Source organism: Exophiala aquamarina (genome assembly GCF_000709125.1).
Source record: "Exophiala aquamarina CBS 119918 chromosome Unknown aczIA-supercont1.25, whole genome shotgun sequence".
Lineage (NCBI taxonomy): Eukaryota > Fungi > Ascomycota > Eurotiomycetes > Chaetothyriales > Herpotrichiellaceae > Exophiala > Exophiala aquamarina.
Window position 1 is genome coordinate 146864 of NW_013550563.1, and position 17165 is coordinate 164028.

General features: G+C 50.1%; 7 protein-coding genes across 7 annotated transcripts; 4 read left to right on the forward strand and 3 right to left on the reverse strand.

The window, feature by feature from the left end:
• Positions 1-6: 6 nt before the first annotated feature.
• Positions 7-869, forward strand: A1O9_12650 (uncharacterized protein; the record flags this gene model as incomplete). Its single annotated transcript, XM_013398436.1, has 2 exons — positions 7-600; positions 666-869. 2 exons carry the CDS (start codon positions 7-9, stop codon positions 867-869), a joined length of 798 nt encoding a protein of 265 aa, XP_013253890.1.
• An 803-nt stretch (positions 870-1672) lies between these two features.
• On the forward strand, positions 1673-3334 carry A1O9_12651 (uncharacterized protein; the record flags this gene model as incomplete). Its single annotated transcript, XM_013398437.1, has 5 exons — positions 1673-1915; positions 1974-2167; positions 2219-2301; positions 2349-3029; positions 3081-3334. 5 exons carry the CDS (start codon positions 1673-1675, stop codon positions 3332-3334), a joined length of 1455 nt encoding a protein of 484 aa, XP_013253891.1.
• A 421-nt stretch (positions 3335-3755) lies between these two features.
• On the reverse strand, positions 3756-5193 carry A1O9_12652 (uncharacterized protein; the record flags this gene model as incomplete). Its single annotated transcript, XM_013398438.1, has 3 exons — positions 3756-4280; positions 4390-4902; positions 4966-5193. The coding sequence occupies 3 exons, from the start codon at positions 5191-5193 to the stop codon at positions 3756-3758; spliced, it is 1266 nt and encodes a 421-aa protein (XP_013253892.1).
• Positions 5194-9573: 4380 nt separating this feature from the next.
• On the forward strand, positions 9574-10788 carry A1O9_12653 (uncharacterized protein; the record flags this gene model as incomplete). The annotated part of the gene is made up of 3 exons (XM_013398439.1): positions 9574-9722; positions 9773-10142; positions 10210-10788. 3 exons carry the CDS (start codon positions 9574-9576, stop codon positions 10786-10788), a joined length of 1098 nt encoding a protein of 365 aa, XP_013253893.1.
• Positions 10789-10942: 154 nt separating this feature from the next.
• On the reverse strand, positions 10943-12050 carry A1O9_12654 (uncharacterized protein; the record flags this gene model as incomplete). Its single annotated transcript, XM_013398440.1, has 2 exons — positions 10943-11468; positions 11521-12050. The coding sequence occupies 2 exons, from the start codon at positions 12048-12050 to the stop codon at positions 10943-10945; spliced, it is 1056 nt and encodes a 351-aa protein (XP_013253894.1).
• Positions 12051-13411: 1361 nt separating this feature from the next.
• On the forward strand, positions 13412-14633 carry A1O9_12655 (uncharacterized protein; the record flags this gene model as incomplete). Its single annotated transcript, XM_013398441.1, has 2 exons — positions 13412-13976; positions 14137-14633. The coding sequence occupies 2 exons, from the start codon at positions 13412-13414 to the stop codon at positions 14631-14633; spliced, it is 1062 nt and encodes a 353-aa protein (XP_013253895.1).
• Positions 14634-15045: 412 nt separating this feature from the next.
• Positions 15046-16398, reverse strand: A1O9_12656 (uncharacterized protein; the record flags this gene model as incomplete). Its single annotated transcript, XM_013398442.1, has 3 exons — positions 15046-15228; positions 15301-16274; positions 16362-16398. The coding sequence occupies 3 exons, from the start codon at positions 16396-16398 to the stop codon at positions 15046-15048; spliced, it is 1194 nt and encodes a 397-aa protein (XP_013253896.1).
• Between the last annotated feature and the right edge of the window lie 767 nt (positions 16399-17165).

A 17165-nucleotide genomic window follows, 5' to 3' on the forward strand; every position in this document is an offset into this window, starting at 1 on the left:
GTCGTAATGTCACCACCCAAAGATCCCTCCCAGCTGAAACAGAAGTTGATCAGTGAGATTGGGGAAGCTCAATGGGATCAATCCTGGGACAGCATAGCAAAACTCAGCCCCGAGTTGTTCGTGGCTAGTGTGGATCTGATCGCGGTGCCGAGAAGGAAGAGACATCTTTCACCAAAGATACAACAGCTCATGTCCATTGCTGTTGACGCTGCCTCCACACACCTCCATATCCCAGGAATTCAGAAGCATATCAAGGCGGCCCTGGAAGAAGGAGCGACACAAGCAGAAATTGTCGAAGTCATCGAGTTGACTGGCACACTGGGTATTCATGCTTGCAATATTGGTGTTCCTCTCCTTGTCGAGGTGATGAAAGAGGAAGGCATTTATGAACAGCATCCTACCGCCGGAAAACCTTTTGACGCGCAAAGGGAGAAACTGAAAGCCGACTTCACCAGAAATCGAGGTTATTGGCACACCTTCTGGGAAGACTTCCTTGCACTCGACCCAGAGTTCTTCGAAGCATACTTGAACTTTTCTTCGGTGCCTTGGTTGAAAGATGTCGATGGCAGTGGCAAAGGTGGAGGCGTCTTGGAGCCAAAGGTGGCCTCCCTCCACCTCTCTGTCAAGTACAGATATGTGTAAATGCAAGCTAACAATAACTCCAGGTCAAAGAACTCATTTATTGTGCTTTCGATGCAGCTGCCACACATCTCTACGTCCCTGGCCTTAAACTGCACATGAAGAATGTCCTGAAATATGGTGGAACCCCGGAGGAGATCATGGAAGTCCTAGAAATTGCGACTCAGTTGAGTCTGCATACATCCGATATAGCGGCCCCAATACTGGCTCAGCAGCTCGCGAAGGCATAAAACAATGTCACTAGGACAGATTAGAAGATGTTTTATGATTCACCCTGCTGTCGTCTGGTTGGATAGAACCATGAAATTAATCCGTGCTGTTTGCACATGAGGTCGCGTAGACTTGCCTCACATCTGGTTGAAATGTCACCCCAAAGCAGTACTATATGCTGCACTCAACTCGAGGCTCAACAGCAAATGGTGCGTCCAATGAAATGGAAAACCTTTTCCGGGCCTTGAAGGCCGGTCCCTGAACACCGAGGCGAAACATCAAGATAGTTGTCGCGCTTTCTCCAATCTCCAACAACAGGGCCTAGAAATATATCCATCCAAGGGACCCAATTGGAAACTAGGTCCACTGGTTCTGCATCATCTAACGCGGGAGATCTACCTACTCTACGGCATGAATGGGCATAGTGGCTGAATCGAACCATCAGCAACCAACATCAACGCCTTGGCAGTACTGGAGAAGGCTATGACGATTCTCATTATCCGTCTCGGTATTCCCGTGGTACCTACAACCTGTATCCTCCCTCTCGGGCATTCGCCTATTGTTGGGCATGCGCACACAACCGGGGTAATACCCACTCCTCGCCTGATCCAAAACCTCAGGGACATTAGACAGCCATCAATTCAACCCTTCCCCATGTGGTCTTATGTCTTAGTGTCAATACCCCAACCTGAGGAGTCCGATATTATAAACCAGACGAAAGACCAACAAATCTCAACCTCTATTCGCCCTAACTAGCTTCGTACCTAGCAATCAATCTCTGTCAAACCCATTTGCGATGGAAAAGAATCAAAGCTCCCCCACCATGGCAGCACCGGAGGATCTCAAGCCCAGGTCTGAGCTTGATGAGTACGTCGAAAATGGCATGACTATCGAGTCCGCCGACTTCAAGGCCAAGGAAGCAAAGTTGAGGAGGAAGCTCGATCTTTTCATCGCTCCAGTCATGATGCTGCTTATGCTCATCAGTTATCTGGATAGGGGGAACATCGGCTTCGCTGCAACACAGGGAATGTCGGCCGATATTGGTTTGAAAGGCAACCAGCTCAATGTATGTCGACCATGTTGATTGCCCGACTGTGGACCATTCTACTCACATCCGCCTCAAGACTGCAGTCTCCATCTTCTATATCTTCTACATTCTAGCCGAATTCCCTACCTCGATCTTCGTCAAAAAGCTGCAATTCAACAGAGTCATACCCGCAATCTGCTTCTCCTGGGGCTTAGTGTGCCTCTCGATGGGGTGGATCCAAAATTTTGCCGGCCTTTGTGTCTGTCGACTTCTTCTGGGCTTCTTTGAAGGGTAACCGTGGCTTGAAAGGCTCGAGGAATTAAGACTGACTTTTTCTGCTAGATGTCTCTTCCCAGCCATGACGCTACTACTGGCCAACTGGTATCGACGTGAAGAGCTGGCGCAGCGCATCTCCTATCTCTTTAGTATGCCCCCATGACTTTCAAGCGATGCCAGAACTAATGTTTTGAAGTCGCCTCGGCCCTGTCAGGCGCCTTTGGTGGTCTCATCGCCTTCGGCATCCTATATATGGATGGCGTTGCCGGCTATCCAGGTTGGCGATGGCTCTACATCATTGAGGGCATCCTCACCATCATATATGCTGGCATGTGCATCTATCTAGTGCCCAAGAACTATCAGACGGCGTACTTCCTGAACGCTGAGGAGAAAAAGATCATGGCCATCCGGGCGGAGCTCTCAGAATCGTACAGTGGCGGCGATGGCCACCCTAAGATGAAAGAGATTAAGCTCGCTGCAAAGGATATCAAGACCTGGCTCCATGGTGTCAGCCAAATTGCTGTGGTAACCATTCTCTATGGGTTTGGAACATTCCTGCCCATTATCTTGAGATATGGGTTCAATTATACAACCAGACAGGCTCAATACCTAGTCATCCCCGTCAATCTTTGGGGTGCAGTGGTCTATGCTGTCGGTGCAGTCATCTCGGATAAGTATCATAAACGTTTCTTGGTCATGGTTATCTGCGCACCTTTTGGCATCGCAGGCTATGCCATCTTATTGACCGACGTTCCTGTCGGTGTCTTGTATTTTGCCACATACCTCATTGCCACCGCTTGTTTCCTCTGCACAGGAGGAAATATTGCCTGGCATTCAGGCAATGTTGCCCCCGATGGAAAGCGAGCTGCTGCTCTCGGTCAGTCGTTTCCTGAATGATCTATCAATCACTGACAAATTTATCCTACAGGTATTCAACTCACCTTGACAAACATTGGAGGTATCGTCAGTGGACAAATCTACCAATCCAAATCAGCACCAGACTTCACCCTTGGCCACTCGTGGTCCCTTGGATGTCTTGTTTTTGCATTGATCATGTTCAATATTATTCGAATCATCTACAAGCGACGAGAGGCTTGGAAGGACAAAGCCCTCTCAGAAGGCGTTGTCGTTCCTCCAGAGGAATTCACCGATCGTGCGCCCACTTTCAGATATCAATTCTAGATTAACCCATCGAATGAAGGGCGGGGCTCCTAAGTTTGGGGTAAAAACCGGATTCTCAAATATGGGAAATAGCGCCTAAACGGGAGGGGAAGGGCACGAAGGTGATGAAAATGCTGACGGCGAACAAATGGCTTATTACAGCGATAATCAAATCGTGCTTGGTCTGTCCTTTTCTAAAGCTTGGAAGACCTTGGACCCTGTGAGAGTATTAGCAGGTGCTTCAGGAGCTCCTTGTGTACGAATAACCAACAGTAGCAACCTGAAATATTTGTGGAAGATAGTCGTACTCGTTGGTTTTGGGCGCTATTGGTTTCTCTTCACTTTGCACTATGGTCGAGTTTGATTGCCTCAAGTGGCGACACATCCTCCTTTCTTGTAGTCATCCCATCTCACCTCAACACCAGCTGCGGTGTCATCAAACCTATTCTATTTTCTTCTCAACGATGATTACGGCCATGGCCCCACCACCCGGGCTTACGATCTCTGTGATCTTCAGACCAGCTCCGGCCCCTTCTACCAGACCATGAAACTCAACCTCGTCGCGATCCATCCCATTCATTGCCTGCATCATGAAGAGGCTTCTCGCTCTTTCCAGAGCTTCCTCCGTCAGCCCGACACTCCCAGGCCTGGGCAGAAGGGTATTGTTGATCAATAGAAATGCGCCAGGCCCCATAGCAGAGGAAATGTTGCGTAAGATGGCTTGTGCTGCGCTAATGGAATGATTCTGTAGAACCAACCGCACCAGGAACACAGAAGCATCTGAAGAGGATGCGGGCTGCGGACGGAAAAAGTCATGCACCCTATACGTTATACGGCCTGCGACTGCTGCCGGCAGTGGTGTCTCTTTTGCCTTGGCTATCACCCCGGCCAAGTCTTGAACTTCGAATGTGAGATCTGGATATGCCTCTGCCAGAGCGATCGAAGCATGGCCCGATGAGCCACCAACCTTCAGTCAGGGAAAGTCAGCTCTTGGTTAGATGTGGTGAGACATTCTGGGTGATTGACGCGTTTGGCTAAATATCAGGCATGAGATCCATTGAGAGAATTTAACTCACATCAATTATCTTGGCCCTTCCCAATTTCTGCCATCCAAACCCATTGACTAGGTGCCTCGTGTGGGTTCCGTCCTGGCTCCCTAGCACCTTCATCCCTGCCGCTAACCTGGCTGCTACGTCAGGGTTCTGACTCAGATAGCCGAAAAAAGGTAGCTCTGTCTGCAAAGCAATGTTGAAAGCTGTTTCATTGGGCTTTTCGCTCCCATGGTATTGTGCCGTCATCTCTGCCATGCGGTACGTTGTAGCAGCCGTTATTTCAGTCAGAAAATGAAGAGCGTCCAGGTACAAGGAGCCAGCAACAAGTTTCGCGGACAGGTGAGAATGGGTCATGCTTTCCGGACTCGGTTCAGCAAAGATACCGTTTGTGATGAGCATTCGAACCACATGGCGGAGCTGATGATCTGGAACATTGGCTATCCTCGCGACCTCGGTATAAGGAACTGCGTTGTTTGTTGGAATGATAGTAGGTATTTTGAAATGTAGCACCCAGCGAAGACAACTCAAGTATTGATGCTGTGAGTAATAGCAGCGTCAGTCAAAGATGAATCAGGTCGGATCCCATGTTCTAGCGCTCACGTTCAGCGTCATTTGCTCCCACAACTCGATTGGCCCAGTCGAAATCCGCTGCAATCCTGAGAGCGCCTCGTGCAATCGTTTGCGGGCACCCTTCACTTCTAACGTAGACCTGGAGAAGAAGCTAGCGATACTGGTTTCATAGGCATTGTCCTCTTGGCCATCCGTGGCCAGAAGCTGAGCCCGGATCAATTGGGCCGCGGAGTTGATCTGCTCAAGGTATAAGTCCATGGCTGATATCGAGGCCATTGTCAAGAGTTCCAAAGGCAGCATAAAATACGAGGAGTCTGCGAATTGAAAGAAGCATGTATCCTTGATAACAAGATGCAAATGGTGTTCTTTTTCCTCGTATTTGTGATGGGAAGGGGACATGATCCTTCCTAAGACGGTCCGAGGGACTCGTCAGACTATATAGTATCCTAAGTACGTACTAGACTAGCGCCTGGGCGCTCCGAATCCGCTTCGGATAGCGTTCGAACAGCTCTCGCAGCTAGTTCGGATGCGTCGAAGCGATATAGTAGACCACGGTCTTTACAATCGCTTGGCATCGATAATCACATATTGATGGGTCACATGGGAGTGTTTCAGGCGAGATTCTTGGCAGCGATTATGCCAAGTTTTGGCCCCCAGAGATTATGCCAAGGCGTGGACTTCGCACCCAATTTTGTAGTGGTTTTGCATCGGTTTGCATCAATATTGATGAATGAGTATATATTTGACTATTGCTTAATGAATCCTTGGTCACGCGCCTCAATTTGTCTTGTAGTCGGTTGCCTACGCCTTTTGCCTCTAGTGAGCAGTGGGGGCGCTGTTGAGGTCGGTAGTAGAGCACTCGGTGAGGCCTCAGGTGAGGCCTCACGGCGCGGGCGAGGCCTCTCAGGCGTCCTTATGGGTAAGGATAGACCTATAGACCTTGGGGGAGTCTCAGGGATGCTCTCAAGGGCTACTTCTACTGTAGTTTCTATAGTATTAATCCTCTCTTGCAATCCTTAGGCCTTCGAGTCAGTATCTACTTGCTCTACCGTTACTTTTTGCTCTATTACCTGAGTTGCTTGTAAGCGCTCTTGTTGTAGGGCTGTCTGTCGCTCCCGCCGCTCTTGCTGTGTAGCCCTTTCATTGGCCGTAAGTGCTCGCTCGTTGGTGGGTCTATGGCCGCCTCGGCGAGCTAGAGGACCCTCTCTACGGGCATCTAGTGGATATAGAGGGGTTTGCTGTAGAGAGTAGCTACCTGCCGAAAAGGCCTCATCCTGGTCTATATCCTTGATAATTGAGTTGACCTTGATTATAAGCCGTTTCACTGACTCCTTGTGAGGGTTTAGCTAGGAATTTAGAGTAATTCGTCCAACTACCGTATAACGAGGATTCTAAAGCTAAGGAGAGAAAAGAAAAGAGAAAATCTATCTGCTGTACGAATGAAGGAAATACTCCCTACCCTCTCGTAGCTTCGGCTGTACAGTTGTACAGCCTAAAGGTGCACCACGAGTAATCGCTCTAGGGCGCACTCTAGAGCTTTGTACGGGTTCAACTCGTAGAGATTAGGGGGTTCCTTAATCTATAGGAAGCTCATTAATTAGCGGTGGACGCCGTAAATGCTGAGCGTTAAATTACTCACTTTAAGGTCCTACAGCTATAAAGTCTCTTACGCGCCACTTAACAGCGTTATTAAATACAATAGGCACCTCTATAGGCACTAGATCCTCGCCGATAAAGTTATTTAGTAAGGCGCAATGCTCACGGACCCGTAAATCAGCGCGCATTAACTACTAATAAAATTAGTGAGCGCCAACGCCGCTAGGGTCGCTCTATATAGCTACAATAGGAGCGTTATAAGGCCTCATAGGTTATTAAATAAGAGATAGAGTAGTCATTAAATCGCGCGGTAATAGAGCAATAACTATTTAATGAAGAGGAGGATACTATAGAGTTTATTAGGTATACGCCTCTCCAAGACATCCCTACAAGCTCTGAGGTCATTTCTACAACCCCTCCTCCATCGGAAGTTATTCCTACGAGTAGTCCTCCACTAGAAACTTTAGATTTAGTGATCCTTACCCCGGAGCGGCCTCGGCTACGGCGCGAGCCCTCGCCAGAGGGTTCTCCGCTGTAGATTACGCCAAATGAGCCTCCAGCGTTAACTACGCCAGCAGCACTTGGCAGGACAAAGAGACGGCGAAACCACACTGTTAAATTTAACCAGGGTCGACAGCAAGGGTTTATTCCTGAGTCCCAGGAGCGACAGTAATTTGGTGACCCCAGGGCTGGTAAATAGAGCGGAAGAACATTGATCCGGAGGTCCTGGAGTGGCGTCAACACCAAGGTTGACGCCGACGATGCTTTATCAAACCTCAGCCTTGTCGACGAGGGTTCACGATGACAGTGTGGTTGATAAATGGATGAATAATGGCAGGATATGCAAAAGGGGTCAATTTTACAGCCAAATTAGGCCTAGTTTACATTACTTGGCATTCGCTCGCATTTCCGTTCGCTCTAGCCATTCGCTCCCCCGAGACATTCCCTGCTCGTAGCACCCCTTAGGAGCAATCCAGGCAGAATCGGCCATTTGAGCGATAAGTGAGAGATAAACGAGGACTTAAAAGAGGAGGACTTAAGAGCACGAATCAAATAAACACCAAAAAGGTCTATATAAAGTGGCGTCGACGACGTCAAGGTGCAAACTTATCAATATTGATGCAAACCGATGCAAAACCACTACAAAATTGGGTGCGAAGTCCACGCCTTGGCATAATCTCTGGGGGCCAAAACTTGGCATAATCGCTGCCAAGAATCTCGCCTGAAACACTCCCGGTCACATCCTCGCTAGCGTCTGGGCAACCGAACCAAAAGCGACAGTGAGACTTACAGTAGAGGTGCAACCCCGCAAAACCATACATCACTAACGTGCGAGGTTCCTGCCCTTGACAGTCACCATGTATCCGAGATACAATTGGCTTGACAGGGAAGTCTGGGATATCTGTTGATGGCGAATGATCAGACTCACCGAGTTGTCAATATACTTTATAACATCTTGATCCCCCCTACTCCCCCTTGATCTTGGCAGCCTTGCAGTCCATTTATACCTCTTGCGCTGGTACCTTAGGCAGGGAGGTACATACGATTCTTACCTTTCCGGTTCATCAACATTTCGGAGTTGATGCGAAGGTTGGCGATTGAGTTCTGTCATCCAAATCCTATTCTTAAGCGAGCATTGTATTCATCGCGGAATAGCCTCCACCTGAGGAGTACTGAAATACCAGAGGCGAGGGCATGAGCAGGGAGATCACGTGGACGACCCTCTTTGCCCCCCTCTTCCACACACTCGACGTTTTCCTGCAACTGTGCAATTCTGACATGGATGCATTCAACAATTCCTTCCCCAAACTTTTCCACCATCAACTTCACATTTTCAATGTTTTTGCAGTCTACTCTTCTCTAGTTCCATTAGAATCGCATTTTGCACAATTTCTTTCTGCAGTTCACTCATTCGCTTATTTATAACTTTCGCTCTGCCAATTTTGCCATCGACCTTGGAGAGCCTAACAGCGAAAGAGACTAAGCGCTGCTGGTCAACCGACGCCCACTCATTCTGCCTAATGCAGAGCGACTTCTCAACCATTTCCGTTCGTTTCTATCATCCCGACCACTTGTTCCGCTGGCTCTCTAGGACTTGCTGTAATCTCCAATTCTACCTTCTTACCTGAGAGACATTGAAGCATGATGCAACAGCTGAATTCATTCGCCAGATCCCTCAGCGGGACCGGCAGAACAAGTGATTACGAAGGTAAGAATGGCCGGAAAGGGGATTGTCTTTCCCGGTGAAGGCTTCTTTTTTCGTTCCAACATAGTAGTGGCCATATCAGATATGAGGGCTGTCACCAGTCGCCTTTGGGTGGAAATCCTCAAGATGCGTTGTCGGCTTGTGAAGCTGTTCTCTGGTGACGTTCAATCTATCATGGCAATTAGACTCGGACTGTGGCAATCGACTGACCCAATTTTGTACATTGCTAGACTAACAAATTATTTTTTAAAAAAAAAGACAGCAAAAGGCCCCCCAGTAACAAAACATTGTTTCAATCTTTTGAATGGTACTTGCCTGGTCCATCAGACTCCCCGGCGGGAACCCCATCTCATTACACACTCCTCACAGATCTGCTTCCACATCTTTCGGCTATTGGAATAACGCATCTCTGGCTACCTCCAGGATGCAAAGCAACCAGCGCGCAAGATAATGGGTATAGTATTCATGATTTGTGGGACCTCGGCGAATTCGGGTCGAAGGGAAGTCGACGGACGAAATGGGGTACTCGAGAGGAGTTGAATGCATTTTGTGCGAAAGCACATGAATTAAAAATTGGTGTTATCTGGGATACTATCTTGAATCATAAAGCAGGCGCCGATGGTAAAGAAGTGGCGCAGGGAGTGAAAGTCGACCCAACTGGTAACCCGCTCCCTTTAGAAGAAGAAGCCATGCCCTGCACACTTCACCATTGAACAGAGAGATCTTACACAAGTCTGACTTATGGCTTAGATAGAACGAAGCACATATCACAGCCACGTGAACTCGAGACATGGACTTCCTTCACCTTCCCCCATCGGGCTGACAAATACTCTGACATGAAATACAATTGGCGTCATTTCTCAGGCGTCGACTATGATGCTCGTTCACAGGATCATGGAATCTTCAAGTTGGTTCGCAAAGGTGGACAGGGTAAGAGCGATTGGGCCAGCGACGTTAGCGCTGAACTTGGAAATTATGACTATTTGTACGTGGCCATCCTTGACATTCTAAGCCCGGTTATGCTGATGCGGATAGAATGTTTGCCGACGTCGACCATTCGCATCCTGCGGTTCGCAGTGATATATTTGAATGGGGCTCTTGGATCACGTCTTCTCTCAACCTCAGTGGGATGCGACTTGATGCCATCAAGCATTATTCACTCTCTTTCCTCCAAGACTTCATCTCCCATCTAGATAAACACCACCACGACCAGTTCTTTGTTGGTGAGTATTGGGACGCAAGAACCGAAGTCCTGGAGAAAGTGATCCGACGGTTTCACGGGCGGTTGAATCTCTTCGATGTCCAGCTCGTTTACACATTTAGCGACTACTCTAAGGGAAGGAGGAATGATATGAGAGCTATTTTAGATGCATCTCTAGTACACAGAGACCCTGCACATGCTGTTGTGAGTTCCTGTCCGGAAGCCTTATGTTTGAGAGAACAACGGGGACGAATAACACTACTACCAATAGACGTTTGTTGCGAACCATGATACGCAAGAGATGCAGTCGCTAGCTGCACCGGTCGAAGAATGGTTCATCCCACTCGCATACTCCCTTATCCTCCTCCGCCACAATGCGGGTACACCCTGTGTGTTCTGGGGCGACATCTTCGGCAATCAGGGCCCTCGAGCCAGATTTCCAGCTTGTGGAGGCAAGCTTGTTCGGCTCATAGCGGCACGGAAACTCTATGCATATGGTCCGCAAAGGGACTATTTCGACACGGAAGACTGCATTGGATGGACAAGACTCGGCCACAGACTACAATCGGATGGTGCGGGCCTCGCGGTCATAATGACCAATAGCTGGGATAGACGGTCTAAGCGGATGTTTGTTGGGCAAAGACATGCTGGGGAGCGTTGGAAGGATGTCCTTGGCTGGGAAGACCAAGATGTGGTCATCGATTCAAAGGGGTTTGGGCATTTTCCTGTTGGCCATCGATCCGTTGGCGTCTGGACGCATGGCAAGGCGCCGTCTTTTGAGAACGTCAGCAGATTCACTTTCCCTCGGATGGCCCAGGCGATAGCGCCAATCACGAACTTGACAGGCTAAAGGAAGGGCAAATTGCTAACCACAAAGTCTTGTAATCTATGCTGACAGCGTCCTCGATTATACAAGGCTCGGGTAGACACGACGGATTACGAGCCAGATATTGAGATTGTTCCTGGGCTCAACCCAAAACCCACTTTACTCAACAATGACCTATCTAGGGAGTTTCAGAGACTCGGTAAACCAACTTCTCGCCACTGACTTTCCCGTTCTTCAGATCATCGAGTCCTTTCAAAACACCTTTCAGGCCATCCTTACCGACCTTCGCCTTGTGTGGCTTCAACTTGCCCTCGGCGAGCAGCTTCTCCGTAATACCAAAGAATTTCTTGGTATACTCCAAGTCTTCTGGCACAGCCGGAAACTCTGTCGGGCCAAAGAAGAACGGCTCACCGAAGATAGTGTACATCAGCGTCGAAGTGTAGTCGACATCATCTCGTGGAAATTTGTTGGGAAGAATACTGCCGTACCGACTTCCAGACTCGGTGGAAAGGGCATCGGCGACGATCTTGGCGGATTCGCCTTCGCTGACCGTGTCCCAGGCGAGCTTGAGTTTGTTTTGCGTGTATTCGCGGATCTTCTGGCCCACGTTTGGCTCGTTGTAGTCGAATACTTCGGTGGCGCCGAGGCTCTTTACATATTCGAAGTTTCTAGGCGAACTTGTTGACAAGACGGTGTAGCCTGATCTGGAGGATTTGTAAGCGCCATGGACTGGGAAAGGGACGGGTGGGGACCTACAGTTTGGCGAATTGGACACCCAAAGCTCCAGTCGCAGTGCTTCCACCATATATCAAGACGAAAGTCTTCTCCTTGATAGGGTCCGTGGGGAGATTCAAGTTCAAGGCCTTTTGGTAAAGACCCTGTTCGACCGTGGCGACACCCAGCGCCAGAGTCGAAGCATCTTCGAAACTCAAATTATCCGGGATTTTGATCTGCACGTCCCCTTTGGCAGCAACATACTCGGCGAAAGCACCATCTTCAACTTGAAGGCTATTGCCACCATGTGCAACGCCAGAGAGCCTGTCACCTTTACTCCACTTCTTAGTCACAGCCTTGCCCACCTCGACAACGATCCCTGCGAAGTCGCAGCCGACGAGTCCGCCCTCGGCGCCGAGACCAAACGCAACATGTTTCCAGTCAGTGGGGTTGAGAGCCACAGCCTCGGTCTTGACGAGGATGTAATCGTCACGAAGCTTAGGAAGAGGTCGATCTAGTTCAAGCTTGGCTTCTTTGCCTCGAATGACGACTGCTTTCATTGTGTTGGGCATTTTGCTTGACAGTGGATGATTAAAAGTTGATATTCGTCGTCTCAGGATGTTGCAAAGCATAAAAGAGATCTCTGTTGAATGCTTTCTTCCACAGCGCGAGGCCACTCGTGGCTTTAAGTAGGTGGTGTGATGAATGCGGAAAAACAGACCCGGTGACGACAGACGAGGCTGGCAGTACCGAATTGATAATGAAGTTCTACTGATGTTTCCCCTTTGGGCCAGCGCTCCGCTTGGCTAAAACGAGTCTGGAGTTCTGGAAATGCTCGGGAAGGGACAAAGTTCGACAGTTGGTATTAGTAAAACTTGGGCCTCGGACAAGGATTTGTACTTTATCGGGGGAATATTTTACTTTTGCCATGTAAAGACCATCTTCTTGATAGGACGCGGATCCGTGGGGCTTGAAGTCAGACTAAAGCATTTTCGGCCCACCTTTGGCCGACCAATATTACAAATCTCGCTGGGTCAGGGGCCACATGTGGAATTGCCGAATCGTTGAAAACGGCATACGGAAACACTGCCGATAACTTGACATAGCCCAGTGTTTATGCATCATGCATTGATTTTCCATTAGGCGCAATTGTACCTGCCTATACCTATTTGGGTATATGACTTTATGTGGTCGAGTCGTTGGAGCGAAGCCTTGACTTGAACTCAGCGGTAATCTGCACAGGTCTCTAGGAAGGCGGAATTGTGAGCGCTTCCCTCTTACCTCATACTGACGACGCTGGCAGAGGACTCACTCGCCAAGGTCCAGAGGCGAGCCGAGAAATTGAATTGATCGTCATAATTCGTACTTCGGCATGTGGTTAGTGCGAGGCCTTTTTACGTCGCGAGATTCTCAGAGTTTGTCGGTAGCTCATTTCAACCAATAAAGTCCCATGATTGTTTAGACTGGAGTCCTGACGCCTTGTAGATGTGAATCAATGTCAGTGAATAACTGCACACTTCCAGCTGAGATTGATCGCATGTCCGCATTGAAAATGGGGATTCCATCTGGTCTAATGCAGCGCGTGCCTCATAAGAATGTCCTGAGAGTTCCTCCCGGCTCTTGAGGTTCGGTGAAAGAATTAGAGTGTTTCCGCTAGAGTGTTTTCGCTACGGCGACACATTCGATCACTCACTGGCCGTTGGATAATTAGCGCCATGCCTAACATGGCCCATCTGAGTGCTTGGCATCAAATCTAAATGAAAAAAAATAAAACCCGTGAAGCCTGAATAAACAAACTTCAGAAATTACGTCGGGCTTGAGCTTGAGCTCCAACCTCACGTCGCCAGTGAACTTGGAAGCACATCTTCTGTAACCGCGGATTGCAAAAGTTCAACTAGTCTCATCGGGACGGATCACTACAGCCGTTGCAACCATGGATGACGCTGGCCCTTCCCCACCCCCACAGCGGGAGCGACAACCCATGAACTTCCGGTCAACGGCGTCGACAAACTGGCGCATGAAGGACGATAGCCCGCGGGCTGAACAGCCGCAACGACGAGGCGGGGGCTTCAACCGGTCCAACGGCCAACGCGATGCCAACAACCCGGACGAATCAGCATCTGGCACGCGTCTCTATGTTGGCAATCTGCTGTACACGGCGCAGAAGGCAGATATCGAGGCTCTATTTACCGAACAAGGGTTCAATGTGGTGAATGTGAGCATCTCAACCGACCCATTTACGGGCCGCAACCCGAGCTACTGTTTCGTCGACCTCGCTTCGGAGGACGAGGCGCAACGTGCCATTGCCGAACTGAACGGCATTGAGGTGCTTGGTCGCAATCTGAGAGTCAGTCCTGGCGTGGCGAAGAGAGGCCAGGGTCAGGGTCAGGGTCAGGGTCGAACCACCGCCGGTACCGGCAGCGGCGATGTTGGAAATAGGGAAGTCAGGACCAAGAATTATGAGAGAGGCTGGGCCAAGGAGTCGAGGGAAGAGCGGGGTGAGTTTCGCGCGTGACCTGATCAGCGATCAGTGATGACCCTTTCCAAGGATACCGATATCCGGGTCCTGTTATTTGGACGTCACGTCTTCAGTCGTGTCTTGCTCGGCACCCTTTTCCCGAGATGTCAACATGGCTAACAATCAAACTATGCAACCAGGTACTGATTACAAACCGTCATTCGACCGCTGGAACCGTAACGACGCCTCAGCACACTGGCAAGCGCCCCTCTCTGAAGGGCGCCGCCTATACATTGGCAATCTGCCGCGCATCGAGCCACAATCCGCCGTCGACGAAGAGATGCAGACTCTGTTCGCGACGCATCTTGCTTCCGAGGGCATCACACCCAGCGCGGTGTCAAAGTTGATCTCGCCGCACCCATCGAAGGCCTCTGAGCCGGGGAACCACTTCTATTGTTTCGTGGATCTGGAGCGAGCGGAGGACGTGGAGACCGTGATTGCGGCCCTAGACGGTCGAGAGGGCGGCTGGGGCGGCGCATTACGTGTCAACCGTGCGCGTGAGCAGAGAGATCGTGCAGAGGGCGGTCGCGATCGCAAGGTGGTGCGCGAGCAAGGTCTTAACAGGGAAAGGGAGGGAGAGGAGAGAAGCGTCGCTGGTGGTGCTAGCGGTGCTGGCGGCTGGAGGAACCAGCAATGAAGCATGAACGACTTCCCATTTTTTGATGATTTTCAAACACGCAACGCAGCCCAGAGGCAGAGAGAAGGGCGACGCATGACATGGCGGAGATAATTTGCGTCTCTCGCCCTGTGAACGAAGTTTAGTTTCATGGCTACTAGTATACGGAGAGCTTTCACCCAAACAAAACTACAAACAAACTATCATACGGAACAGGCATTTGAAATACTTCAGCCATGGGTGGCATCTTCTAATATAGTTTATGATTCATGGTTGATCCGTCCTCCAATGATGAAGTCGGGTTTTCTGATGCCAAACAAGAGTATCATAGCTCTTCTACCCGGCAATCATGGCATGCATAGTGAAGCCTCCAGCCACCAGGATGCAGCGTCAGTTGTTCTAGGACTAGATAGTATAATACCGCTACATGGCTCTACCGCTTCTCGGTTAATTTGACAGGGTATTCCGTGCTCTCGATACCGTCAGGGTAGACCAGTCCACCCTGTTTCCGTGCCTCGTCCATCACCTCCATGATGAGCGTACTTTCGGCCCACGTCATGGTCTCAGATTCCAGCGCGCCAGAGAGAAGGGCTCGGGCGGCAGCATCTGCTTCATACTACATGCAAGAGAAAATTTAGTTAGTCATCCACAGAAGAGAGCATAAGAGACCGATGGGACAGAAACGTACCATCATGCCGTGCGCGCCACCCTCGAATTCAAATTTCCGGTCAATGACCTCCGGCTGGGGCGATTTCTTGACTACCCTATACCTCGTAGGTCTGTACAATGGACCAAACACCTGGATCTCGCCCTTTTCGCCTTGGATCCTCGCCGCAGGGACCTCGACATCACCCACTTCTCTTGACTGACTGCGGGCGGGGTCATCGCTGACCCGAAGGGCAGTGGTCGCAACAGCGTGAGACTTGGTCTTGCCTGTGGGTGACGACTTGGGGAATTCCAGCAGAATCAACGTCGACTCGTCGGCACCGGTGCGCGGCTCAGGCGTCATTGCAGTTCCGATCACCTTGGGTCTCGACTGGCTGCGCAAGCCGGCGGGAAGAGTGTGGTACAAGGTCTGAAACACCCAGGTCAGAGAGTAAATACCCAGGTCGAGTAAAGCGCCGCCTGCGAGGTCAAGGTTGATCATCCTGCTGCTGAGATCGAAGTCCTGGTCCGCTCCGATGCTCATATCTGCGCCGACGCGCAGGACCTCGCCGATGTCGCCGTCGGTGATGTGTTTCCGCACTGCCTGGCTCAGGGGGAAATAGCGCGTCCACACCGCTTCCATGAAGAAGATGTTCTTCTTCTTCGCGGTCTCGAAAAGAATCTTGGCCTGCGCGGCATTGACGGTCAAGGCCTTCTCGCACAAGACGGGCTTGTTGTGTTCCAGACACAGCATTGCATTCTGATAGTGATGTGAGTGCGGGGTGGCAATGTAGATGATGTCCACGTTAGGATCTTGAACCAATTCTTCATAGGATGCGTAGGGGGTTGCTGTGGAGGACTGGGCGGGGGAAACGACCTCGGAGATGAACTTCTCGGCGGAGGACAAGGATGAAGACGAGGCGACGGCGGCGACGGAGTGCTGGATATCGAGAACATTACGTGTCTTGGGGGATATGAGCATATCCTTGGTGAACGTCCGTGCTATTCCGCCAGTTGCTGAGGGTGTGGAAAGTGTCAATTGAGATTTTTACTTGTATGCATGCATCTGCATATGCCAGCAGAGACGGGTATGGAGGGACGTACCCAAGATGCCCCAACGAACCACCTTTGGTGAAGACATGTTGGATGCGGTATGGAAATGAGACGTCGGATGATGCAGTGTGAAAGGCAGTCCCGTCCTATGAATAAATAAAGCGACAGGTCAGCTCAGGTTGACTTACGAGGAGGTTCTTTGAAAGACCCTCGATGGGAAAGCAGTGGCGAGCGTGGGGATTCTCCAACGCGATGCCAGTAGATGCGGGGCAGGAAATGAAAGTGTCGAGGAGGCGAGGGTGACAATTCAGCCTGATATCCTTCAATTTGTAACAGTGTAACAGTGTAAAAGTAGTAATTCCTACTGGTAGCCCGCTGCACTGGGTTGATAGTCGATATACCCAAGGTATGTAACGGTTGGGCGAATGACTCTCAGGAGTGCCCAGTCTACCTACCAACCCACCCCAGAAGCTTGTTGACCACACCGATCGCGGATAGGAAAAAGATGACAGGCTCCAAATTAAAAAGTCGATCGTTCTGTATTTGTATTTGACTCGCGACGACGCCGCAAGCTATATACCGAGTACTAGGTATTCATGTCAGGAACAACTTTTGGTACTGATTCTACTCACCAGACCCCAAGAGTAAGGGTTTGGCGCCGAGAAACACCCCCGACGCCCCCTACCGACCGTGGGTGTAGGCATATCTTATCTTGTACATGTTTGCAAAAACATGGCTTCTGATCGCGTGGTGATTAACCCCCTGACCCATCCATCCATTTTCGTCTTTGTGGTTTCGTTCTAACATGGCACCAATGCCGGACCTCCACTTCGACACCATGCCTAATCCCTCGAC